The sequence below is a fragment of the Rhinatrema bivittatum genome, chromosome 1 (genome assembly GCF_901001135.1).
Source record: "Rhinatrema bivittatum chromosome 1, aRhiBiv1.1, whole genome shotgun sequence".
NCBI lineage: Eukaryota > Metazoa > Chordata > Amphibia > Gymnophiona > Rhinatrematidae > Rhinatrema > Rhinatrema bivittatum.
In genome coordinates this window covers 783,309,523-783,337,129 of record NC_042615.1, presented here as the reverse complement: position 1 = coordinate 783,337,129, position 27,607 = coordinate 783,309,523, and the positions used below count along the sequence as shown (strand labels likewise).

At 40.4% G+C, this 27,607-nt stretch overlaps 1 protein-coding gene across 4 annotated transcripts in view; it reads left to right on the top strand.

Annotated features, from left to right (window-relative positions):
- Positions 1–27,607, top strand: part of DYM (dymeclin) — a 1,075,019-nt gene that overhangs the window by 576,417 nt on the left and 470,995 nt on the right. For all 4 annotated transcript variants that reach the window (XM_029580368.1, XM_029580383.1, XM_029580376.1 and 1 more), the window contains exons 12-13: positions 10,041–10,154; positions 22,415–22,509. In XM_029580368.1, coding sequence (XP_029436228.1) covers positions 10,041–10,154; positions 22,415–22,509 — 209 coding nt within the window. The remainder of the gene's footprint in view (positions 1–10,040; positions 10,155–22,414; positions 22,510–27,607) is intronic.

Here is a 27,607-nt window from a genome sequence, read left to right as displayed (position 1 = left end):
GAAGATTTGCGAAGGCTTTTGGAGGAATATCCTTTCCAATTACCAGTCCATAGGGATCTGCTATGGCAGGGGCCTATTCTTTTCGAAGATCCAACTTGATTTTTGTCTTGCATTGTGGCCTTGGAGAAGGCTCAGTTATGGAAGCGTGGGTAATTCACTGCAGTGTTTTCCATCGTACTTCACTTCCTTAGCCTATGTTCACATCTGGCGAATATTTTTGGCTTGTTGTGAGGAATGAGGGGTTCATCCTTATTTGGTTAAAATCCCACTCAGTTTGGATTTTTGCAGAATGGGTTGGGTTAGGATTTGGCCCTTAATTCCTTAAAAGTACAGGTGGTGACTCTGGCCTGTTTTGGAGATCACATGAATAGTGAACCCTTGTCGGCTCATCTGGTTGTGACATGGCCTTGAAAGGAATGAGGCATGTTTGTTCCCCCTTGCGGTTGCCGGTATCCTTGTGGAATCTTAATCTGGTTCTGGAATTCTGGAGGGTCCCACCTTTTGGCCACTGTGTAGCCTCTTCCTGATGTTACTTACTAGAGGGCAATGTTCTGCACATAGAGTTTCCAAACTGCAGGCTCTGTCTTGCCAGGAACAGTCTCTACGAGTGTCTCTGGGAGTGGTCCAGATGCAAACTGTTCCATCCTTTTGGCCAAAGGTGGTCTCAGATTTTCACTAGAATCAATCCCTGCCGACTCTGGGCAGGGAGAGAGAGGTGGATGAAAATCACCTGTTATGGACCTTGGGTGTCAAGCGGCATATCTTGAGGTATTGGAGGTTTCTAAAACTCTCAGGAAGACAGACCGGCTGTTTATACGCCACAGTGGGGGTAAATAGGGAGAACCTGCGTCACGGGCTATGATAGCCCACTGGATTAAGAAGGTTATTACGGCTGCATATGTAGATGCTGAGCAACCATTTCCTAGTCAGGCTAGCACTCACTCTACTAGGGCTCAGGCAGTGTCATGGGCGAAGATTTAGATGGTTGTCTCCCTTCAAGATTTGCCGAGCTGTGACATATTTTGCTTACACAATTTCCAAGCATTATTGCCCGGATGTACAAGCCCGGAAGGACACAGCCTTTGCCTGTGCAGTGTCGATTGCCCATGGGCAGCCTCCCTCCCTGTTCAGAAGTAGTTTTGTTACATCCTACTGGTGTGGATTAACCTGTCTGACTGCCAAGAAATGAGAAATTACTAATTACTTGATAAATTCCTTTTTTTAATGAGGGCAGGTTAATCCACTTTCCTGCCCTTTGGCTGCCAGATGGTGGTGCTATTGTCCTCCTGAGTGGCTGTGTTTCCAGGGATTACTGGAAAGTGTCAGATCCCGTCCCTAGATTAGTAATATTACACTCCTTGTCTGACCTCAGTGGGGTTTTTTTCTATTAGCTGATTGTTTTAATGGGTTTCTAAATGGTTATGATCATTTATTCTTTAGTTGTCCATAGTTGGCTTTGCAGAGAATACTGGCTGGCTTTATATATACAGTGATGTCAGCTTTGTTCCGTCTCCATCTGCTGGTAGAGGTGCATAAACCGCTGGTGTGGATTAACCTCTCATTAAAGAAAAGGAAATTATCAAGTAAGTAGTAATTTCTCATTCTCCCAGAAACACAAGATTGTTCAGTTTGAGTTTAATATTTGTGTCTGTTTTTAAGGTTGCAAGAAAGATATTACTCTTGTTTTATATAAAGTGGATATTACCTTACATTTGCATTTCCTTTACACATTTTTAGCTAGTTCATTGCTTTGCTATATTAGTGCTTACAAGATTTATTTTTTTCATTGCCAGAAATGATTTTCTGTGGGATACCTGAATGCTTTCAAGTGCTCTTTTAGTGTAGATATGTTGGCAAGTGAGTGGCATCTTGGGGAATTTCATGTGAGCAGCATCAAAGACATTTCTGGAAGGTGAAGTGTTTGGCTACATTTTTGAGTATCGCTCTTCCCCTCTTGTCTCTCTTCAGTCTCTTTCTCTACCATCCTTGTCTCTTTCCCCTTCGCTTTGCCTGTCTTCTCTTCCCTATTCCCCCTCTCATTCTTGGTTTTCTTCCATATTACCCAAGTACTTTCCTTTTACTCCTTCCTGCACTTATAATGAACAAGTGCAGTGGGAAATAAGAGCAGACTGTGTTTTACACTATTCAGAACTATCCAGGTTATCTGTAAGATGAAAAATACGATTTTGCAAGCCCACTCAGCCAGCCTCTCATGCATGCTGGGGGCTGTTGACCCCTGTGCTACAGTATCCCATTAATAAGAAAAAAAACAGCACTTTTATTCCAACTTCAAAACACTCACTCAAACTGACACTTGCTGAACTGCTTTCTATTGGAGGCAGACTACTAGAGCACTTCTTGTTGCTTTTCAATTGTATGTCTAGTCTTAGCCATAATGTCCTTTTGGATCCATTTCAATGTGGATTTAAAATGTACATTCAACTGAAACAGCCTTTAAGATTTACAGTGGCATTTTAATGGCTAGGGCTAAAAGGAGTGTACAGTGTTAACTATTTTGATTCCTCTTGATCTATCTGCTTTCAGTACTATTGATCACCAAACACTTCTTTGTTGTCTGGGTTCTGGTATTTTTGGTTTTAGTTACAGCTTCCCAAGTAAGTTTGTTATGCTTCCATTGATGCTTGGTTTGTCAGTGTTGCTCCACTATTCTGTTTTAGGACCCTTCTCTACATTTTATTTTCTTGGTTACTTAGCCACACTGTTATCTTTTATTCAAATAAGACAACTTCGATTTGTTGATTTAGTATAAAGTCCAGGGATGCCACCACTTTGCTGAATGTTCAGAAAGAACATAAGATATGCCATACTGAGTCAGACCAAGGGTCCAGCAATCCCAGTAGCTTGTGGCCAATCCAAGTCACAGGTACTTGGCAAGTATCCAGACATTAAATAAATCCCATGCTACTAATGCCGGCAATAAGCAGTGGCTATTCCCTATTGATTAATAGCAGTTTATGGTCTTCTCCTTCAAGAACCTATCCAAACTTTTTTTAAACTCAGCTACACTAACTTCCTTAACCACATCCTCTGACAATAAATTCCAGAGCTTAATTGTGCGTTGAATGAAAAAGAATTTGTGAAACTATTCTGTAAATGTTGCTTATTGATGAGACATCAGTAGGTCTGAATATGTATGAATAATGGAATAATCAAATTGTAATGCAGTATGCTAAGTTAAGATCTGCAATTCAAGGACTTCACTAGTGATCACTAGCACTGTTTCTGGACTCTATGGCAATTGTCTTTTAGGCAATTTATACATATATGTATTTTTCTGTGGACATGCATAATAAATAGCCACATAAATGGGTGATAATGCCAAATTGGGGGGGAAAGGGGCTCTCTTAGCTCTTAGAGAGTTTCTGAGCTACAGTCACCAAGCCAGTTGCTGCTCTGCTGAGAATTTTGGTGCTCTCTCTACAGTTGCTCTCACTGGGGAGGATTTTAAAAGGGTTACGCGCGTTACCCTTTTAAACCCCTCCTGCGCGTGCCGAGCTTATTTTGTGTAGGCTCGGTGATGCGCACAAGCCCCGGGAGGCGCGTATGTCCCGGGGCTTGAAAAAAGGGTGGGGCGTGGGCAGGGTGGGGGCATGGCCAGAGGCCTCCGAAGGCCCGCTAGGCCGGAGGATTGCGCTCCGGCACTTGGCTGGTGCGCGCAACGTACGCGGCCTCAGAGGGAACGGGGAAAGCCATCGGGGCTCCCCTAGGACTCGGCGCACGCAAGGTGCACAAGTGTGCACCCCCTTGCATGCGCCGACCCCAGCTTTTATAACATATGCGCAGCTGCGCGCGCATGTTATAAAATCTGGCGTAGATTAGTGCGTGCCGGGTTGCTTGCACAAATCTACGCCCACGCGTACCTATTAAGATCCGGCCACTGTGTATCTTTTGCAAAGTTTCAAGTTTAACAGTTATGTTTTGTACTTTTGTATTCACCCTTTTTTCTCCCCCCCCCCCACAAAAAAAAAATTCTATTAATTTTTGTTTAAATTTTTTTTCCATCTGGCTCAAACGTTAAGAAAATCCCCATGACTGGGTAAGAGTCCTTTCAAATTTTGCCAAAAAAAGCCACCACACGATTGATAGCCAGGACTTTTAACTATTTTTGCCACATCATGATTCAGCAAACTGCGGCCTCTGTGGGAAGGTGTCCCCAAGAGCCATAAAGTACTGCAGTATGAAGCTAAAATAGTTCTCATCTTCAGAAAAGGAAGGATCTTTGTCTAAAGTTTGAGTCCAAGAGACATGAGTTCAAGTTCCTCTTCAAGAGATGGTTCCAAAAAGAGATGACATGGATGCTCTGCAGAAACTAAGAAACTTAGTTCAAAGCCATTGGCAAAGAAATAACATGCTAAACAACAATACATAGTTCATGAGTGTCATTGACAAAAAAGCATTGCGCCAAAACTACAGTGCAGACTTCATTGGTGCCGTCAACAAAAGCTCACTGAGCTGATCACTTAGTGCAGACACCTATGGTGCTGAGCATAATGCCACGGAGATAAAAAGGCAAGGCATTGATGCCGATAGACATGGCACAAAGGAGAGACACTACTGAGGAAAACATTCTAAAAAGACTTATTTACACATGGAGAACTCCTCTTATAGATCTATTTGCAGTGTCCCAAAATCACAAACTTCCACTTTATTGTTCAAAAAGGCCATCAGTCGAGCCTTTAGCATGAGAAGCATTTCTGATTCAATGGAACAAAAGATGTCATGTATTCATTTCCACCAATTCCTCTCATTTTAAGGACCTTACTCATGTTACGCAGAGACAAGGGGGAAATGATCCTCATATCCTCTTTTTGGCCTTGACAAGTATGGTTTCCATGGCTTCAAAGATTGGCGGTAACTCCATTAGTACATCTTTCATTTTTTCCAGACCTCTTGACTCAAAGGGCTCTATTCTTTATCCAAATCTTTAGGGGAAGATTTTATAACATGGACGCACCGATTCTATTGGCCGCGCTTGCAAGGGGGTGGTGAATTTATGCAAAGTCTGTGCAGTGATGCAATCGGGCCTTCCCCATTTCCCTCCAATTAAGGAACGGACTGGAAGGGAACTTCCCTAACCCGCCTGCTTTACCTTCCTTCCCCTTCCCCTCTCCTCCCCTCCCCTAAAGCTAACCTACCTGGCCTGAGTTTTTTTGGGTTTTTTTTATTACTTGCCGCTCCTTGGGAGCAGAAGTAATATACGCGTGCCAGCCAGCTGCTGGCGCGCACTTCCCCGGGACAGCGTTAATGGCCGCTGTCCCGGCCTGCCTCTTTGAAGAAGCCTGGCACTTGTGCGCATTCCAGGGTTTATGCGGGTGGCTGGGTCCCTTTGAAAATTCACGTGGCACGTACAAGACCTAGCCAAGCACATATACTCCGGGATTTACGCGCACAAGCCTTTTAAAATCTGTCCCTTATTTATTAGCCTTTACAGCATGGTTATTGAAAATAAAGTACTAATGACCATGTTAACTTGGCTTTTGAGATTTATTCCCTCCCCAACAAGTCAGTGAAGAATCAGCACAGTTATAGTGGGTTTAAATAGTACAAAGTCATTTAGGTCTGCATATGCCATTAGAACTCTCCAAAGCTTCTCACAGATGTTAATCCAATAAACAAAAGAATCACCTATCACTTGCTTAACAAATATCGTTGTACTCATAAGATTACATACCCCTAGCAGAATTTGTGGAGATGTGTAGCATTTTATCTTTCAACATCTTTATTAAACAATAACAGATTATAAAACAAAACAAATTCAGTAAATTACAATACAGTTTCCAAAGTTGAACATTCCCAGAAACATGAAAATATTTTTCTGTCTTTTATGGTTCTATCCCTCCATTCCCCCCACGTCTCTGATCAACATTTGATCAGAATTTTATAGAGGGCATTTGATCCTTAGGCCTCCACCACTAAAATGTTACACTTCTAACCATTCTATATCCCCTTTCCCACCCCCTTCCTCATAAATGGCTTGTACATCAACCACCAAAGACTCAACATAAACTAAAGAGCTCAGATATTCAATTATCTAGCTTCTAGCACAATGCAAGTTTACATATTAGGAGACAACATTCAGGAAAAGGATCTAGGTGTCATTAACACATTGAAATCTTCTGCACAGTGTATAGCAAACAGTCAAGAAAACAAATAGAATGCTAAGCATTAACATTAATTTAATTGCAGATAAGGAAAGGAATGGAGAATAAAACAGAATATCATAATGCCTCTATCACTCCATGGTGCGATCTCATCTTCAGTATTGTGTGCAATTCTGATCACCACATCTCAAAAAAGATATAGCAGAATTAGAAAAGATACAGAGAAGGGCAATCAAAATGGTAAAGGGGATGGAGCAATTCCCCTATGAGGAAAGGTTAAAGAGGTTAGCACTCTTCAGCTTGGAGAAAAGATGGCTGAGGGAGAGATAGGAGGAGGAAAAGTCCATAAACTACTATTAAGGTGGAGTTGCAGAAATGCACTGCTTATCCCCTAAATATATTTTTCCATACGCGTAGAAATGTAATACATTCATGAGACAGAGGACAACTAGTCATCTTTTCCTAAAGCATCAAAAGATGAACCTTTCCAAACCAATAAAATTGATTTCTTGCTTAATAAAAGGGTTTTCCTCTTAAACGTTTTTCTTTCTTAGCATAAAGCTGTATTTGTGATAAAGCATCATCAAAGAGGATAAGATTAATACTACAGGATACTTTATTACCAACAACTTGACTTAAAAAAAACAACCACCCGATTTTAAAAAGATTTTATCACAGGATAATCCTAGAAGACATGTAGGAAAGATCTCGGAGCTTCTTTCAATTTTAGTAGGTGTCTGTGATGGTTAGGTGGTCCTTGTAAGCCTTAATAGGAGTAATGTATGCTCTGATATGTCAAGTTATGCTTCTTGCCCCTGTTCAGTTTTTAGTTTTTATTGTTTCATATATTCTTATACATATTTTGTTACAATTTGCTTTATTTAGCCATTCCTGTTATTTTTGTTTGTTTTATTATGGATCCTTGTTTGTTGATACCCTCCCTTTTTATCTGTTGGCAGTTTAATTTTGGGTTTCTGTCCAACCCGTCACAGCCCAAGTGCGAAACACGGTCTGTGTCAGGGGACCGAAATCTATTGCACTATTGCATGAAAGTTGGAAATGCTTGACAACAGTATTAGTGAACTTTTGATTTGATTATCTCTGCATATACTATATTATACTATACTATATTATACTATACTATATTATATATTATATACGGTATATTATATATACGGTATGTTATATATTATATACTATATTATATTATATAAATTTATTATATACGGTATATTACCTTGTTACTCTTTTTATCACATTGTTAATTTTCTATCGCTTTCCTTACTTTCCAAGTTACTTTATGTCCCTGTTTTATTGTAACTGCTATTTCTTCTTATATCACATGTTAATGTTCTAAGTTTTTCTCCTCTTGTCACACCCTGTTAATTGTAAACCGACATGATGCGACTCCCATCGCGAATGCCGGTATATAAAAAATTTAAATAAATAAATAAATAAATAAATAAATAAATACTATTGACACGTGGTTTGTCACCAGCATGTATACTACTCTTCTCCACCTTATTTGCTGTTTAACTTTTGAACAAACCATTTTATTATTTCCTTTATTGTTATGGTTTGTTTAATGATTGTACTATTTTGGATACATAATAGTTTAATTTGAAGCACATTAAAAATAAGACATGTTTTTTCTGATCACTCATGCTTTCTTAAAAAGCTACACATCTAACAAATTCAGCCAGGGGTGTGTAAACTTATGAGCACAACTGTATATATAATATAAAACACCAAAATTCTTCCAGAGGCTTTTACAATTTTTTTATTTTATGCCTGAGCACTTCTAGACTTTTAAAGAGTGATTGTTTTGCTTCTGTTCTGTGTGCTTTGGGCTTTGTTTCTCAGGCAGTGTACACATCAAGATTGGAAGGACATGTAAAGGGATGAAAATAACATTGTTTAAGTTGTTTTTCTTTCTGACATGTATTAAGCAAAATGAGTTGAATTGTATTGGTAGTTCTCAAATCCAAATATTGGTGGGAAATATCTGTTATGTCAGATTAAGTAAAGCAAAAATAGAGTAACCCAAAATATAGTTACACAGTGCAAAATGGTAAAGGGAATGGAACAATTCCCCTATGAGGAAAGGCTAAAGAAGTTAGCACTCTTCATCTTAGAGAAAAGACAGCTGAGGGAGAGATAGGAGGAGAAAAAGCCCATAAACCATTATTATAGTAGAGTTGCAGAAATCCACTGCTTATCCCTAGAATAAAGCAGCTTGGAATCTATCTACCTTTTGGGATCCTTCCAGGAACTTGTGACCTGGATTGGCCTCTGTTGGAAACAGGATATTGGACTTGATGGACCTTTGGTCTGACCCAGTATGGCAAGTCTTAACAGAATGTGAAGTTTTCAAATGTAGTGGTGTATAGCAGTGAAAGTGTCCTTATGCTAAGCTGGTTTACTTTCCACATTGTAAACCACAGTATAACCTAGTGTCTTGTTCTTTCATGTCTTTTTAGTATTTTTCTCCTATGTTTTACATTGGCGTTCTATCCTATTTGTAACCACAGCAGGATCAGCAGCATGCCTTCAGAAACCTCCAGCTTCATACATTGGTTTGCTCTGTCAGCTGAGTGTGTTTATGGGACTGGCTTAGGATCCCTTTTAATATGTTCCTACTCTGAACGCTTCCTTGTGAGTGCCAATAACTCACTTTAGAAGAGAGTGCCTTGGCTTGCCCCGTTTTCGTCTGCTTTTAAAACAATTATGCCAGCGCTTCTGCCTCCTCGCTACCATCTCCAACTTTGAGAGATCACCTGTGCCTGAGAGAGCAGAATATAGATTTAGATCCAGGAAACTATAGTGGCATGACAATTTGTAAATGTGTTGCCAAAGTAATGAAGGGGGTAACTTTGTAACAGCCTCCATATATTTGCAATCAAATGCATATGTAAGTTACATCATTTTTCAAAGGGAAAGTAGGTGTATATTTTCCCTTTGAAAATAGCTCCTCCAGAATCATCCAGACACATTTATACCAGTTAACGTGTGTGCAGAACTTTTCAGAGAAAATGAATGTGATACTTCTGGAAATGCAAGTGAGTATGACAATACTAGCCCCTCCCCAGCTCCACTCCCCGGAAATGCCTCTGCTCACTATAGATAAACTTGCACATGTAGAGGCTGTACATGAATACATTTACCTATATATCATTCAGGCAATTTTACAGCAAGCCATTTCTGCAGGCAAAGCACTGTTTTTTCAGAGGCATTTCCATGAGTCAATTGCACTCAAGGTGGTTAAAATGCAAGAAAAAAAGAATTACATAACAGTGAGACAAACAGTAAAGTAAATTTACAGGGCATGTAAAGGACAATGAAGCCAATTCCCAGTTTCCGATGCTGCTCCATGTTGACGTAGTCAGATTTTGATTTTGGCCTGGTGGTAGGATACAACATATTTTGCTACCATAGCTGCAGTTTCTCCCAGTATTATACAGAGTTTTTCTGCTCATTCTTTTGTAGGAAGACTGATTTTCTCTGTTAATTTTGGGAAATGTGCTTCTCTGATATTTTTGTATGTGTTTAGTTCTTTCTAAAGCTACTGCCAGTGCTCACTGATGCGCCTTGAGGTGTCACCGTAACAGTGCCACGCAAGGACTAGAAGGCCTAATTGGGAACGCTCTCATTGCTCGGCAACTAGTCAAATAATCAGGAACCCAAGCCAGGAATAAAGCCCAGTTTGTCCTTACTGGAAGTACAGAATACAAACCATCAATCTATGGGGCTGGCCTCGGAGTTTTCAGTTTTGACACCATTGCAAAGAAATTGGCAGTATATCAAAGCCCAAATCTGCATTATTCACCTGCTGAAGATATTGAATGTGAACAAATTTTCTTCACTCTAATAATTTTTATTCAGTAATAAAATACATTTTTACATGTTTATTCTTTGTAGATATTGAAAAATATCACTTGGTACGCAGAACGTGTTTTGACGGAGATTTCATTGGGGAGTCTCCTGATACTGGTGGTAATAAGGACGATTCAGTTCAACATGACACGGACTCGGGTAAGAGTTATGTTTCAATGCTCCTCTACATATGTATGTTGGTATGCATCTTATTTTAGTTTCTTCCACAGCACTGTTTCTTTATTAAGTCCAGTTCCAGTCTAAATGAAAAAAGAAGTGATTTTTGGCAATTAGAGCAAGCATTTAGAAAAAACAAAACAAACACCCTGTGTTAAAGCACAGATCAGCAGCACCTGAGAAGTGGAATTTCAGCTCCTGAATTCCGTAGTTGCTCACTGTTCAGTTTCTTTTATCATTCCCTGGCACAGAATGAACTGCTCACTACACACTACCCTAAGAAACCAATTGCTAATAGTATCAAAACAAATTTCTGTGAAAGATTAATTTGTAAATTTTCTATTTAGAGCTATCGTTAGGGTAATTCTTTGTTAGATTAACCATCTGGTTCTATGTATGCCAGAATATTTTTGCCGTGATTTCTAAGTACCGTTATTATGTTACTTATGGTACTACATTTCAGGAAGAAAAGCAATGTAAAACAACCAGGATGCAGTTGGATGGGACTTCAAACAACTTAGATAAAAATGTACATCAAGTCATTAGGTTACCCTATTTCCTAAATCTCTGTATCCTGAGCTCTATGATAAGGGTTGGTTAGCAAGCCAATACATTAGCACACTGAATTTTAATCTAGATTAAACATTAATATGAAGCAGACAGTATCCAAATATCTGCATAAAATAAATCGGCTCAGTGTGTGGTGGCAGTTTAAAAAAAAACAAACAAAAAAGCAAATAAAATGTTAAGGATTATTCATTAAGGAATAGAGAACAAAGCAGAGAATGTCATAATATCTCCATACCAATCTGTGGTGTGACTGTACTTTGAGTATTGTGTTCAGTTCTGATTGCCACATCGCAAGAAAGAGCGGAACTAAGAAAAGAACAGAGGACAACACAATAATAAAGGGAATGGAATGGCTCCCTTATGAAGCAAGGCTAAACAGAGTAGGGTTCTTTAGCTTGCAGAACAGTAAGAGAGGATGTGATAGCTATATTATATCATGAGTGGGATGCAACAGATAAATAGGAATGGTTATTTACTCTTTCAGATAGTGCAAGAACTATGGGACATTCCTAAAACTCATGGGTAGCAGATAAGACAAAGCAGAGAAAGTATTTTTTCACTTGATGCACAATTGAGCTATGTAATGTGTTGTCAGAGAATGTGGTCAAGGCATCTAACATAGCTAAGTTTAAAGAGGGTTTGGATGAGTTCCTGGAAGAAAAGTCCATCAACAGTTATTAGTTAGGTGGACTAGTAGAAAGTCACCACTTTATCCCTTGGAATGAGCAACAAGACGTGTGATCTGCCGTGTACTTCCTAGAAATCCGGAATGGCTACAGTTTGAGGAAGGATGCTGGGCTTGATGGACCTTTGCTGTGACCTAGTGGTGGTACTTAAGTTCTGTATTAACCTCATGTTAATGTACATTAGTGTGTTGAATTCTGTACATATTTTCAAGATTTTTTTAAACTGATCCAACATGAGGAGTCTCAAGTCAACCAACAGATTTAGAAAACAACATAGAGTAAAAAGAAAATGCCAAATGGGAGCATCACCACACAAAAATATCTACATCTTCATTGAAAATTAACAGCCTCCCTGTGGAGGTGGTGGAGACAAGGACAAATATTTGAATTCAAGAAAACATGTGATAAACACAGGATTTCTAAGGGCATGGTAGTGATTATAATGCTATAAATTTGATGTGGATGGGTAGCCTAGATAGGCCATACTTTTTCTGCCATCATTTTTCTATGTAAGAATGAAGATCACATAAAACATGCATTGGGTTTTATATTTCCCTGTATCTTCTGGTTAATAGAAATGGTTTGAAAAAATTAGAGCATAATTGTAAAGTCCCGTGAATAGTCTGGTTGTTTTCCTAAGGGCGCAGTTTATTGGATGTAAAATTGCCAACAAAAAAATCCCCCACAAACAAGTGTTTCTAGTCAATAGAGTCTGAAGAATTGTGATCCAGATCATAACTCTATGGGGGATATATCTGGATCAAAATTATTTGGTTATACCTAAATTATTTTTCCACTTTTTATTCTTTTTGTGGGACCTCCAAGAATACAGTATGTATGTCACAGACTGCTTTTACTCATAAGTCCAACTTTATTTTGTTATTTTGTTACTTTCTATTAAAAATCTATACCCAGACCTCGGGAACTCTAACTTCTTTTTATGTTATTTTCATATCTTTCAAAGATCCCCACAGGAGCAGTCTTTGTAGAAACAATGTCCTCACAGAGAGAGTAAAATTCAAACTCCACACTTATCTTTATATTGCTGTCACTGCCCCAACATGGATTCACGTTTCGATATCTGCCTCAGGGGGTCTTTTTTTGTAGTAGAACCTCTTCTCATCTTTAATCCGCAAGATCACTCACAGGCAACATCTACAGAAACACTTCATACGATACACCTTAAATCTTTTAACTTCCATTTAAGTTGGCCGTAGAGGCAAAAACTCACAGTAAAAACTTTTTAAAATATATCCGAAGCAGAAAGCCTGTGAGGGAGTCATTTGGACCGTTAGATGATCGAGGGGTTAAAGGGGCACCTAGAGAAGATAAGGCCATCACGGAAAGATTAAATGATTTCTTTTCTTTGGTGTTTACTGAAGAGGTTGTTGGGGAGGTACCCGTAATGGAGAAGGTTTTCATGGGTAATGATTCAGATGGACTGAATCAAATCACGGTGAACCTAGAAGATGTGGTAGACCTGATTGACAAACTGAAGAGTAGTAAATCACCAGGACCAGATGGTATACACCCCAGAGTTCTGTAGGAACTAAAAAATGAAATTTCAGACCTATTAGTAAAAATTTGTAACTTATCATTAAAATCATCCATTGTCCCTGAAGACTGAAGGATAGCTAATGTAACCCCAATATTTAAAAAGGGCTCCAGGGGCGATCTGGGAAACTGTAGACCGGTTAGCCTGACTTCAGTGCCAGGAAAAATAATGGAAAGTGTTCTAAAGATCAAAATCACAGAACATATAGAAAGACATGGTTTAATGGAAAAAAGTCAGCATGGCTTTACCCAAGGCAAGTCTTGACTCACAAATCTGCTTCACGTTTTTGAAGGAGTTAATAAACATGTAGATAAAGATGAACCGGTAGATGTAGTATTCTTGGATTTTCAGAAAGCGTTTGACAAAGTTCCTCATGAGAGGCCTCTAAGAAAAGTAAAAAGTCATGGGATAGGTGGCGATGTCCTTTCGTGGATTACAAACTGGCTAAAAGACAGGAAACAGAGAGTAGGATTAAATGGACTATTTTCTCAGTGGAAGGGAGTGGGCAGTGGAGTGCCTCAGGGATCTGTATTGGGACCCTTACTTTTCAATATATTTATAAATGATCTGGAAAGAAATACGACGAGTGAGATAATGAAATTTGCAGATGACACAAAATTGTTCAGAGTAGTTAAATCACAAGCAGATTGTGATACATTGCAGGAAGACCTTGTGAGACTGGAAAATTGGGCATCAAAATGGCAGATGAAATTTAATGTGGATAAGTGCAAGGTTATGCATGTAGGGAAAAATAACCGATGCTATAGTTACACAATGTTGGGTTCCATATTAAGTGCTAAAACCCAAGAAAGGGATCTAGGTGTCATAGTGGATAACACATTGAAATCGTCGGTTCAGTGTGCTGCGGCAGAAAAAAAAGCAAACAGAATGTTGGGAATTATTAGAAAGGGAATGGTGAATAAAACGGAAAGTGTCATAATGCCTCTGTATTGCTCCATGGTGAATACTGTGTACAATTCTGGTCGCCGCATCTCAAAAAAAGATATAATTGCGATGGAGAAGGTACAGAGAAGGGCAACCAAAATGATAAGGGGACTAGAACAGCTCCCCTATGAGGAAAGACTAAAGAGGTTAGGACTTTTCAGCTTGGAGAAGAGACGGCTGAGGGGGAATATGATGGAGGTGTTTAAATTCATGAGAGGTCTAGAATGGGTAGATGTGAATCGGTTATTTACGCTTTCGGATAATAGACTAGGGGGCATTCCATGAAGTTAGCTTGTGGCACATTTAAAACTAATCGGAGAAAGTTCTTTTTTACTCAACGCACAATTAAACTCTGGAATTCATTGCCAGAGGATGTGGTTAGTGCAGTTAGTATAGCTGTGTTTAAAAAAGGATTGGATAAGCTCTTGGAGGAGAAGTCCATTACCTGCTATTAATTAAGTTGACTTAGAAAATAGCCACTGCTATTATTAGCAACGGTAACATGGAATAGACTTAGTTTTTGGGTACTTGCCAGGTTCTTATGGCCTGGATTGGTCACTGTTGGAAACAGGATGCTGGGCTTGATGGACCCTTGGTCTGACCCAGTATGGCATGTTCTTATGTCAAATCCGACTCTTTGTATCTTCCTGAACGGAAATGACATCAGCTTCCGAAAGGGTTGAAAACCAGCCCCTCATTCAATCCATCATCTTATCGGCAGGTCAAGAGAATTTCCTCATTTAATCCTCCACCTTCAAATCAGAGTACCAATTGATCACCTCATTTGGCCCATTAGGTTTCACAGAATCCAATTTAAAGATCCAAACATTTTCTCCCCAATTCAAAATAGATTGAATATCACCCCTCCCCCCCCATTCTGAGGGCCAAACAGATTCCAGAATTGTCCATTTCAACTCCTTAAACTGGTGTTTTCTAGCCAAACAGTGAGCCACAATCAGAGCTATTACTTTAGATGTTTTAATACAGCTTTTATGTTATATCAACCGTGTCCTCATCTTTCTTATTGTGCGACCCACGTAGATTGCCTGGATTGCAAACTGGTTGAAGGACAGAAAACAATGTGTGTTGGTAAATGGAACTCTCTCCGAAGAGAGAGCGGTGTTAAGCTGGGTACCGCAAGGATCGGTATTGGGACCGGTCCTGTTCAATATCTTTGTGAGCGACATTGCGGACGGGATAGAAGGTAAGGTTTGTCTTTTTGCGGATGACACTAAGATCTGCAACAGAGTGGACATGCCGGAAGGAGTGGAGAGAATGAGACGGGATTTAAGGAAGCTGGAAGAGTGGTCGAAGATATGGCAGCTGAGATTCAATGCCAAGAAGTGCAGAGTCATGCATATGGGGAGTGGAAATCCGAATGAACTGTATTCGATGGGGGGAGAAAGGCTGATGTGCACGGAGCAGGAGAGAGACCTTGGGGTGATAATTTCTAACGATCTGAAGTCGGCAAAACAATGTGACGAGGCGATAGCTAAAGCAAGAAGAATGCTGGGCTGCATAGAGAGGAATATCAAGTAGGAAAAGGGAAGTGGTGATCCCCTTGTACAGGTCCTTGGTGAGGCCTCACCTGCAGTACTGTGTTCAGTTCTGGACACCATATCTCCAAAAAGACAGAGATAAGATGGAGGCGGTCCAGAGAAGGGCGACCAAAAAAGTAGAAGGTCTTCATTGAATGACTTATGAGGAGAGATTGAAGAATCTAAATATGTATACCCTGGAGGAAAGGAGGAGCAGAGGTGATATGATACAGACTTTCAGATACTTGAAAGGTTTTAATGATCCAAAGACATTGACAAACCTTTTCCGTCGGGAAAAAAATCAGCAGAACCAGGGGTCAAGATTTGAAGCTCCAGGAAGGAAAACTTAGAACCAATGTCAGGAAGTATTTCTTCACGGAGAAGGTGGTGGATGCTTGGAATGCCCTTCCGGAGGAAGTGGTGAAGACCAGAACTGTGAAGGACTTCAAAGGGGCATGGGATATACACTGTGGATCCATAAAGCCAAGTCCATTGAACTTGGCAGTATCCCCAAAAACCTTAAACATGCCATTGTTAAACCCATACTGAAAAAGCCCTCCCTTGACCCCTCCGATCTCTCCAATTTCTGACCTATATCCAACCTGCCACTTATCACAAAAGTCCTTGAGAAAGCTATAAACAAACAGCTATCAGACTACCTGGATGAAAACAACATCCTATCCCCCTCACAATTTGGCTTTCGAAAGCATCATAGTACTGAGACCTTGCTCATTTCACTCTCTGACCACATCTTGAAAGGTCTTGACAAAGGTCTCCTCCACATCCTCATTCTTCTTGACATATCCGCTGCATTTGACACCATTAAACATCACATCCTATTAGAACGCCTGAGCGGCATTGGTATCTCAGGATCGGCGCTTCAATGGTTCCACTCATACCTAGCTGAAAGACAATTTAGCGTACAACTTGGAAACTCCACCTCCAAACCCCACTCCCTCGCTCAAGGAGTACCTCAAGGATCATCTCTTTCCTCTACACTTTTCAATATATATCTCCTCCCCCTCTGCCATCTCCTAGCTAAACTTGGCCTTCCGCACTTCATATATGCTGATGATGTGCAAATACTTATTCCGGTTAATGACTCAATACACAAAGCCATTGAAACTTGGAAATCCGCCCTCTCTGAAATCAGCAGCCTCCTATCCAACAACTTTCTTGCCCTCAACGCTGCTAAAACGGAACTCATCCTCATATCACCCCCCAACATCTCCCACACTTCTCCTTTGACCCCCTCACTCACACATAACAATGATCCCTCCACCAACATCACCTTCCCTACCCATGTACGAAGCCTCGGCGTATACCTTGACAGCCACCTCAACTGCAAGAAATTCATCAATAATACCCTCAAAGACTGCTTCTTCAAATTGCACACCCTAAAAAGACTCAAACCTCTATTACATCTCAGCGACTTCCATACCATACTACAAGCCCTCGTATTATCTAAAATAGATTACTGCAACTCCTTGCTCCTAGGCCTGCCTAAAAGCACCATACAGCCGTTACAACTCCTCCAAAATGCAGCTGCCCAGATACTCACCAACACCCACAAAAATGACCACATAACCCCGGTACTCAAACAGCTACATTGGTTACCCGTAGCATCTAGAATCACCTTCAAAGCCCTCACCCTAATACACAAATCTCTTCACAACCAGAACATGCACTGGTACAAAGAACATCTCTCCTTTCACAACAATAACAGACCCACTAGAAAACAATACCTGGCCACACTACATACCCCCTCACCCAAACTCACTAAGCTCCGCACCACAAATGAAAGAGCCCTCTCCCTAGCAGGCCCTCTCCTCTGGAACAAACTACCCACCTCCCTCCACCTAGAAACCTGCCCAAAAATGTTCAGGAAAAACCTCAAGACCTGGTTCTTCAAGCACTCATACACCTAACCTACGCCCATTCACCCGCACTCCCTCCCTAAACTCACCCGCACTCCCTCCCTAACTCCATCCCGCCTTCCTCCCCCACCCCTCCCCCCACCTTCTTCATGGCCCCCACAGCACCATGGCCTCCTCCCTCTTCCACCCCACCCCCCATCCTCTCCATTGCCATTACACTTCCTTTCCTCTTCCTTTCCACCTCCCTTTATATTCCTCTAAGTGTATATAAAGGCATTACAACTGTATATAAGAACATTATATTCTCAAACACATGTATATTTACCCCTTCTAAATGTAGGGATCCCCCCCAATTCTCGGAATTTTCCTGCTCCTCCAAGTTTAACTAACCTTAACTCACATTTCCTCCTCCCCTAGTTGTTACTTGTAAAAACGAACTTGTTATATGTAAATACTAATGGTTTAACTGTTCTTCATATAATCATGCGTTAATTGTAAAGCCTGTTGCTAAATTTGTGTTCTCTGTAAACCGATGAGATGTTCCCAACGTTCATCGGTATATAAAAGCCAATAAATAAATAAATGTGGAAAAAGATTTGCATTCACAAAGAAGCAGGGAGTAGCTTGCTTGTTGAGGCGGTTGCTACCCCAAACCAAATAAGCCTGATACTTCACTTTCAATGCATATCCAGCATAGCTCTCTGCTTCAACGGCAAGGGAGAAAGACTGATACTTTACGCATATCCAGCATAGCTCTCTGCTTTAACGGCAGGGGAGAAAGACTGATGCTTCACACACATCCAGCATAGCTCTCTGCTTCAATGGCAGGGGAGAAAGACTGATGCTTCACACACATCCAGCAGAGCTCTCTGCTTCAACGGCAGGGGAGATAAACTGATACTTTACGCATATCCAGCATAGCTCTCTGCTTTAACGGCAGGGGAGAAAGACTGATGCTTCACACACATCCAGCATTGTTCTCTGCTTCAACGGCAGGGGAGAAAGCCTGATGCTTCACTTTCAATGCATGTGCAGCATAACTCTCTGCTTCAGTGGCAGGGGGAATGAAGAAAAGACGATCTATATACAGACAACAACCAAAAAGAACTGAATTACATAGTCTGGGAAAACAAATAAGCATGGGTGTAGCTTGCTTATTGCGGCAGTTACTATCCCTAACTAATTAAGCTAAATATTTCACATAGATGCGGTTCCGGCACTGCTCTCTGCGTTAATGGTGGGGGTGGAAGGGAAATGGAACCAAAGGGTTACTAAGAGCCAGGAGTAACAGATGAGTATTAGAAAAAAATGTGCATAGCTTGCTGGGCAGACTGGATGGGCCGTTTGGTCTTCTTCTGCTGTCATTTCTATGTTTCTATTAAATCACAAAGGCACTGTAAAACATAAATCACTGACAGATCGATCCAGTAAAGTGCGGCCGCATTTACCCCGCTCCTAACTCGCGTTCTACTCACTTTCCGGCCACGTTAGCCCTTCCTGCGATACACTATCCCCTTTAACCTACTCCTACCGCGTCCTAAAATCCCTGGGCAACCCCTTCCGCACGCGGCATGTATATTGCATGCAAACGATCGAATTAGCTATTCCCTCCCATACAGTAACGCGCGCCCCGACTATCCCTTTTTTACCCTGCCGTTTTGCCGCGCGTTTAACCTGCTAACTTACCGCCTACCCCTACCCCTGCGTTAGAGGCAGGGGTAAGGGTAGGCGGCAAACTTTCCCCCAGCCCCCGCTCTCCTGCCCTGGCCGCGTCCATGGGTGCTCGTCTCCGAGGCAGCCCCAGTCCTCTCCCCTCCTCCCGAAGCAACAAAAGCAAAAAAAATCGAAAAAAAAAGTTGCAGGGGAGAGAGGATGGGCAATCCTACGCTCGGGATGGCCAGTCCCTCACCCCTCCTCCCGAGGCAAGGCGTGAAAAGCAGCTTTGCTCCGGGAGGAGGGGAGAGAGGACTGGCAGTGTGAAGCGACCAAGCGACTTACTTTTTTTTGCAGCCCTCCGGAGGAGATGGCCATCTGCAGAAACGTATCGCGGCTCCCCTCCCCTGCCTCCCGGCGAAGATGGACGCCTGCACGGGGGGAAAGCGGCCCCTGTGCGTGCAATTGGCCGCTCAAGATGTGACGTCACATGCGGTGACGCCAAACGTCGTGACGTCACGTCTTGAGCGGCCAATTGCACGCACAGGGGCCGCTTTCCCCCGTGCAGGCATCCATCTTCGCCGGGAGCAGCGATCCGTTTCTGCTGATGGCCGTCTCCTCCGGAGGGCTGCAAAAAAAAGTAAGTCGCTTGGTCGCTTCACACTGCCAGTCCTCTCTCCCCTCCTCCCGGAGCAAGGCTGCTTTTCGCGCCTTGCCTCGGGAGGAGGGGAGAGGGACTGGCCATCCTGAGCGTAGGATTGCCCGTCCTCTCTCCCCTCGCTCTTGCTACTTTTTTTTTTCGCTTTACACTGCCAGTCCTGTCTCCCCTCCTCCCGGAGCAAGGCTGCTTTCGCGCCTTGCTTCGGGAGGAAGGGAGAGGGCTGACAATCACCCGCCCGCCGGCTCCCGCCTTGATGACAGCCCGCCGGCTACCGCCTCGATGAACTCGCTCCCGCCTCGAACGCGCGCCTGCCGGCTCCCACCAGTAAGTTAACTTTTTTTACACTTTTGTTTTTTACACTTTTGTTTTAATTTTCGCCTGCGCCTTGCTTCGGGAGGGGGGGGAACCATCCACTTCCTGGTACCTGTCATTTCAAATGTCAGTTGAAATGACATTTGAAATGACAGGTACCAGCGCACCCAGGATACTGTATAGGCGCTGTATTAATCGCCTATACAGTAAAATGGGTTGCGCGGGCCTAACCCTTCGCCTAACGCTTCGCAGACGCGGCTTGCATTTGCAAGCAATTTAAATAGAGTATCGAGCGGTATGTGAGCAGGACTGTGCGTGCGGGGAACGAGGGTGCGCCCGGCACTGCCGCACTCTTTCTAACGCGGCCTTGCTGTATCGACCTGTGAGCTAGAATTGCAATTTGTAGACCCATTCAAAAAAAATAGTCCATTTTGAACTCGGATGTTGCCATACTGAGCCGGCTATCGCTAGTGAACACATCTCACATGAGCCACACGGATAGTTTCCTTTTGTTTGTTGTTCCCAGGGTCCATTTAATTCAGCTCTAAAGCAAGCACGAACCAATTTATCTCGAATATTTTTATTCCTCGGAAAAGAAAACCGTGGTAAATCACTGAATTTCTCATGTAAAGACAAAATGGACAGATGTTTTTGTAAAATTCCAATAACATCTTTCACATGATTACTGTAATGTAAAATACAGGTTAACCCACCATCGTCCTGTGTAGCTTTGTAATCCAACAGAAGATTTCTATTGGCAAATAAGGCGGGTTTTACATTACAGTAATCATATGCATTTTGAGGGCGCTATTAGTTTCGGGGGGTTGGACGCGTGTTTTCCACACGCTATTACCCTTTACTAATAGCACGTTGATGTTGAGGGCGCTATTAGTTAGTCCCGCGCAATACAGAAAGTAAAATGTGCAGCCAAGCCACACATTTTACTCTCAGAAATTTTGCGAGCACCGGGAAAGTGTACAGAAAAGCAGAAAAAACTGCTTTTCTGTACACCCTCCGACTTAATATCATAGCAATATTAAGTCTGAGGCCCCAAAAATAAAAAATCTTAAAAAAAAAAAAAAAAAATCTGCCCACGACCCGCGGGTTGGAAAATGGACGCTCAATTTTGTCGGCATCTGTTTTCCAAACCCGTGGCTGTCAGCGGTTTCAACAACCAAGGCCGGTAAAATTGAGTGTCTGCAGTCAAACCCGCTGACAGCCGCCACTTCTACCAATGAGGCGCTAGGGACATGCTAGTGTCCCTAGCGCCTCCTTATTAAAGCAGGCCCTCATTTGCATACTGAATTGCACGCCCAGAAGAGTGGCCTGGGCACACGTTGGGAGAGTGGGCACTCACCTCGGAACACCGTCTCTCCCGCGCATTTTACTGAATCGGCTCGAGAGAGAGTAAAATTCAAACTCCACACTTATCTTTATATTGCCATCACTCCCCCGACATGGATCCACGTTTCGATATCTGCATCAGGGGGGTCTTTTTTTGTATTAGAACCTCTTCTCATCTTTAATCCGCAAGACCGCTCACAGGCAACATCTACAGAAACACTTCATACGGATACACCTTACATCTTTTAACTTCCATTTAAATAAACATGGGTTCAAACCCGACTCTTTGTATCTTCCTGAATGGAAATGACATCAGCTGCCTGTCTGTGAGGACATTGTTTTCTACAAAGACTGCTCCTGTGGGGACCTTTGATATATATGAAAATAAAATAAAAAGAAGTTAGAGTTCCCGAGGTCTGGGTATAGATTTTTACTAGAAAGTAACAATATAATAAAATAAAGTTGGACTTATGAGTAAAAGCAGTCTGTGACTTATACATATTGTATTCTTGGAGGTCCCACAAAAAGAATAAAAAGTGGAAAAAAGAATTTAGGTATAAACGATTAATTTAAATATTACTGGGTGACTTGTGGTTGTTGGTTGTGGGATTGTTTGTAGAAGTCCCCAGATTACATTACGTATTGGGCTTGGAGTTGGTGATTTTTCAAAATTATTTGGCCCATAATGCTTGGAAATGCACATTTTCCTATAATAATCCCATAATGAGGTTTCCACCTAATAATTTGGATCTAGTAACAAAGGCCCCAGTTGTTCTTTATTCCTCTTTATCTAATGTTATGAGATACAATTTAAATCTAAAAAACCCTTTCCTGAAATATAGATGGGATTTATGTAAATGAGGTCCAATTATTGTCATTTTTACTGTTAATGTTTTACTAAGATAATTTTATACTGTATTGATATGGGTAGTACCCTAGATAGAGTGCAGTATCCTCTTGTTAAACTTTTCTCTTGGGTGGAGATTTTGGGCTTCATTTTAATGTTTGTACTACTACTGGACTGATAAACTGTGTGCTCTCTATGTATGTTTAAATTGTTTTAGCAAATTTTGATATTTATTTTCATTATTTTTCTGATAGGACAAATATCTGCACACAAATTGTTTGGCAGCGTTAGCAAACATGTCGGCACAGTTCCGTTGTCTCCATCAGTATGCAGCTCAGAGAATCATCAGGTAAACGAAGGCATGCCAAAATATTTGGTTGTAGATAGATGGCCGAAGCCATCAGTGTCTAAGCATCCAAGCATGCTAGAAGTTTTATGTTTGAATCATGTCCGTAAAGAAAGACGACTTTAAATAGTGGTCACTTGAATTTCGAGTTGCAATTTTGTTTTCTGTAAATGTACATTGTACTGGAAATGAGAAAAATAATCATGACACTGTTTGCATAAAAAGAATATGGCATTTGTGTGCCTGTATGTGTGTGTCTGGGGAAATGTGCCCCTGTACATGTGTTCTATATCTTGCTCGGTCGTCGCAGTCCTTTTGAAATCTGAATATTTTCAGTAATATGATCATTAGAAACATATTTGCTAGGTTTTCTTGGACCCTGGTGCTATCCAATGTTAGTAGGAAATATTTTTCAATGTTTATGACTTAGAGACAACTAATTAGATCCATGTAATTTTATTTTATTTATTTATGTGTTTTTATATACTGTTTGGAACTAGCCTTCACAATGGTTTACAAGTGAAACAACAATACATAAAACATATAACATGTGCACGAACGAACGTAAATAAGATTACAATTTGTGATCATTACAGTGGTATACATATATGAGGCATTCAGGATTTACAGAGTTTGGAAGAAGTAATAAGAACTATAAAACAGATAGCAGGTAATTTAATGAGCATTGGTTTACTATATACAATGTTGGCTTGACTTATTTAATGGGCTAGTGATTGAGCATGTGTTGTGTGGTAACTGTTTGTTTAGCTTATCTGATGCTGCCTTTATAGGTTTGTTGGAATAACCAGGTTTTGAGTTTTTTGAAAACTTTCATGTTACTCTGTAGTCTTAGGTTTTCAGGGAGTGTATTCCAGTGTCGGGCCTGCTAGTGAGAATGCTCTTTTCCGTACTGTACTGAGTTTGGCTGCTGCAACTGTGGGAATTTCTAATAATGCTTTATTTTCAGATCTCGTGTTACACATTGCATTTGTGTGTGGATTACGTCGTTTAGCCAATTGACTTCCTTCCTGTATATGGTTTTGTGGAGAATGGATAGTGCTTTGGATTCTATCCGTTTGTCTATGGGCAGCCAGTGAAGTGATTTTAAGACAGGTGTGATGTGGTCTGTTTTTTTGCTACCAGTTAGGACTCTAGCTGCCGCGTTCTGTAGGATTTGGAGTGGTTGTGTAGTAGATTTGGGTAGACCTAACATCATAGAGTTACAGTAGTTGAAGCTTGTAAAGATCAGGGATTATAGAAAGGTTCTGAAGTCAGTATGATTTAGCAGTGGTTTTAGTCGTTTCAGTATTAGTAATTTGTTGAAGCCTTCTTTGACCTTTGCAGATATGTGTTTTTTGAGATTTAGTTCTGTCTATCCAGATTCCGAGGTCCTTCACTTTGTCACTGGGTTTGATTGTAGTATTGTCTATTTGAATGGTGTTTGAGATAGTTGTGGGAGTTTTTCTTTGGAGGAGTATTCATTCAGTCTTGTCCATGTTGAGACAGAGTTTCAATTGGTTTAGGAGATTTTTTATCTTTTTTTGTTTGTTTTTTTAATTTTATTTTTATTGAATTTTTCAAAATTTTATAACATTGCATTATAAATGTAATACAGGTAGTAAAAGTTAAGATTTAACATCCAGAAAAAAAAAAGAATTCATACTATACCTCATAATATCTGTCTTATCAGTAAATATGAGCTATTAAAAGGAAAATTAAGCGGTTTAACAATAAGGTATAGAACTCTATACCCCTATTTCAAATTACAGAGTTTTACACTGAGAAATACATGATACTTATTTTTATTTATTTATTTATTTAGAAACTTTTATATACCGGTATTAGTGGGGACATCATACCGGGTCACATGTTAACTGAAAGCTTGGAAAATACATTTCAACAGGGAGAGTGTAAAACTGGGCGGGGGGTTAACCAAAAGGCAGTAGGAAGAATAGAAAAACAAGAAGTCATAACAAGAAAATAACAATTTACAATTTACAATGATTATCTCCTTAATATAAGGAGAGGGCGGTCACCTGGAGAGGGGGGAAGCGGACTACGGAGGGGAAGGGAAGAGCTATTCTATGTAGGCATGGTTGAACTTGCTTCTAACCATTTCCTGTGGTACTTGGGGTATGAGAACTCAAGAACCTTTGGAGCTGAGTCACTTCATGTGTTGTTAAGTTATGAGGCTGCGAGATTGAATGCATTCTCGAGTGTGTCAGTTACCGGTATAATAAGTTGGATGGTCATCGGCATAAATAAAGTAAGTGATGCAGAGACTAGAAAGGAGTTGACATAGTGGGAGAAGATAGATATTAAATAGTGTGGCTGATAGTGTTGATCCTTGTGGTACTCCAGTTTCTAGAGGTATTGATTCAGATTTGGAATTATTGATCTTTACTTGGAACGATCTGTTGTGTAGAAAGGATTTGAACCAGTCTAGCATTGTCCTAGCCAGGCTGATTTCCACTAGTGTATCAGGTATTTATGGTCGACTGTGTCAAAGGCTGCAGATAAGTCAAGCAGTATGAGTATGTGGCTATGTCCATTATCAAAGCTTCTTATAATTGTATCGGAAAGGGTGAGAAGTAAGGTCTCTGTGCTGTAGGGTTTCCTGAAACCGTTCTGTGCTGGGTAAAGTATGTTGTTTTGTTCTAGGTGTTCATTGAATTGTTTGAGGACTGCCTTTTCGGTTAGTTTGGCGAGGGGGGATAAATTAGAGATGGGCCGATAGTTCTTTTTTTTTAATATGGGGTTGATTATAGCAATTTTCATACTGTCTGGCAGAGCTCCTTCTTCCAATGATTTGTTTATGATGTTAGTGATTACTGGTGTGATGGTAAGGAACATTTCTTTAAGGGTGCATATTTATATTTTATCTAGATCATGGTTTGCAAGGTTTAGGACTTTAATCAGTCTTTCAATTTCTGTGGTTCAGACATATTCGAAGGAGGTCCATGGGGTTATGTCTTTCCTGTCTAGAGTTGTGTTTTGGAGTGGGATTTTATTAATGGTGTTGGTTATTTTATTGATTTTGTTTTTGAAGAATTTGGCTAAGTCGGGGCATAGATTCTTATTTGTATGGGAGGTTGCTGGATTCATATCAGTGAATAGGTTATTCATTATGTTGAAAAGGGTCTTCGGGTTGTGAGTGAGGTTTTGTATTTTTTTGCTATAATAATCTCATTTGGTTGTGTTAATCACGTTTTTGTAGTAAGCTAAGTAGTTGCGGTAGTTTGTTAAAGTGAGTTGTTAATAAGTTTAGTTTTTTCGGGGTTGATGGTGTTTGCAATTTGTTCTGTAATTTAGAGCCAGGAACGGGTGGCGCTATTAATATTGTCAAGGTTGATGTTTGTTAATTGTTGTGTGAGTTCATGCTGTAGCAGTTCCAGAGGAAAAGGTGGTCTGAAGTTGAAGCAGATGGTATTAGTGTCTTTTGGTGTACTTTTTGTGCGTAGTTCTGTCTGACCGTGTAGTATGTAGTGGTCAGACCATGAAATTGGGGAGCAGGTTACAGAACAGTTATTAGGGAATTTTTCATTAGTGAAGATCAAGTCTAGTGTGTGGCCTGCTTTGTGAGTTGGATCTTTAACATTTTATGAGAAATTGAGGGTAGATAATGCATCGAGGGAGTGTTTGGGATGTGTGTGATAAAGGTGTCTTATCAGTGTGGAGATTGTAGTCTCCTAGGATCATTATGGGTTTTTTGTGGTTGAGGTTAGATATGAAGAATTCTATCAGAGGTGAAATATTTCGATCCAGAAGACCGGGAGGGCAGTAAACTAGGCAGATCTGAAACTCAGAAGATTCAAATAGTGCTACCTCATACTGGGATGGGAGTGAATGAGGTATTTGTTTCATTGCAAAGGTTTTTTTTTTATAATTAACATTATTCCTCCTCCCCTGTACTGATAGCCAGTAGTCGTGGAGGTAGTAGTTGTCATGATTAGTGCATCAGTACTAGCTATAGTAGATTTTTGAAAATATAAACTTGAATGCATTGTGTTCTTTTCCTCATATTCCACGATGTTCTTTTAATACTTCTCCCCTCCCCCCACACGCACAGACCAAGAAAATATGGCAGTAAGATACAAAAATTGTCACAGTTGTATTTAGGCCCACAATTCGGTTTAAAAAGAACTTGCAGCTGCTTCTAGACATGTTGCCTCTACTTATTACCCTATGAATTCCAGAAGGCAGCTCTCTTTGGAACAATGCAAGTACTAAGGGCACTAGTATATTTGAGAAATTGAGAACATATTCAAGATACCTTGCTTACAAGTGAGGTTCATTCCTGTTAAGGTATTTACAAAATTTAACCCATTTGGAGAGATTACTTTATATGAAAAAAATCAGAATCAAAAGGGGATCTTAATTTTAAGATATATTGGTTTATCAAATATTAAAAAATTACTAGAACTTTGCTTTAGCAACAGGGCTTTCTATAGTTCTTATAATTAACTCAAATTTGTCTTGACAACTAAATTAGTTAAATGTACATAAAATAGGATTATTTTCTAATATAACTGGATAGGGATTAGAGGTTAATTTTATTGTGCATAAGAGATCTCTCTAATGGGATGATAGTCTCTCAGAACCTGCTTGGGTCTTAAACTTCATATATTTGAGCAATAAGTCACATTGAATTTTTGTATTACTTTTTTTTATTGAAACGAAGAAAGCAAATATACAGTCCAGCAATGACTAAAAACATTTTAATCTGTGTAACAAAAACCATAAGCAATTGTTTCTCGCTATTTAACCTTTTGTTTTCCAGTTCATCCACATTCATACTCCAATTAACTGAAGTACAGATCTCAAAATATCTACATCTTTCATGTATATAAGATTCTGCAAACATGTACACAATTGAAAATATTGTTTTTGTTTTGATAAAGATTTTTGACCACAAAGATCTTGTCTTAATGTTTCCATAGTAGTGTGTTTCTGCATTTCTGATTTCCAAAGAAAAGAGAAATAAGGAAGCTGTTTAATTTCAGCATTTAAAACCATTTTGTTGAAAAGTTTTATTTTCATGATAAATGGTAGGATATTATAGCTATGTGAAGTTCATGTTGTAAGCTTTTTATCTGAAGCC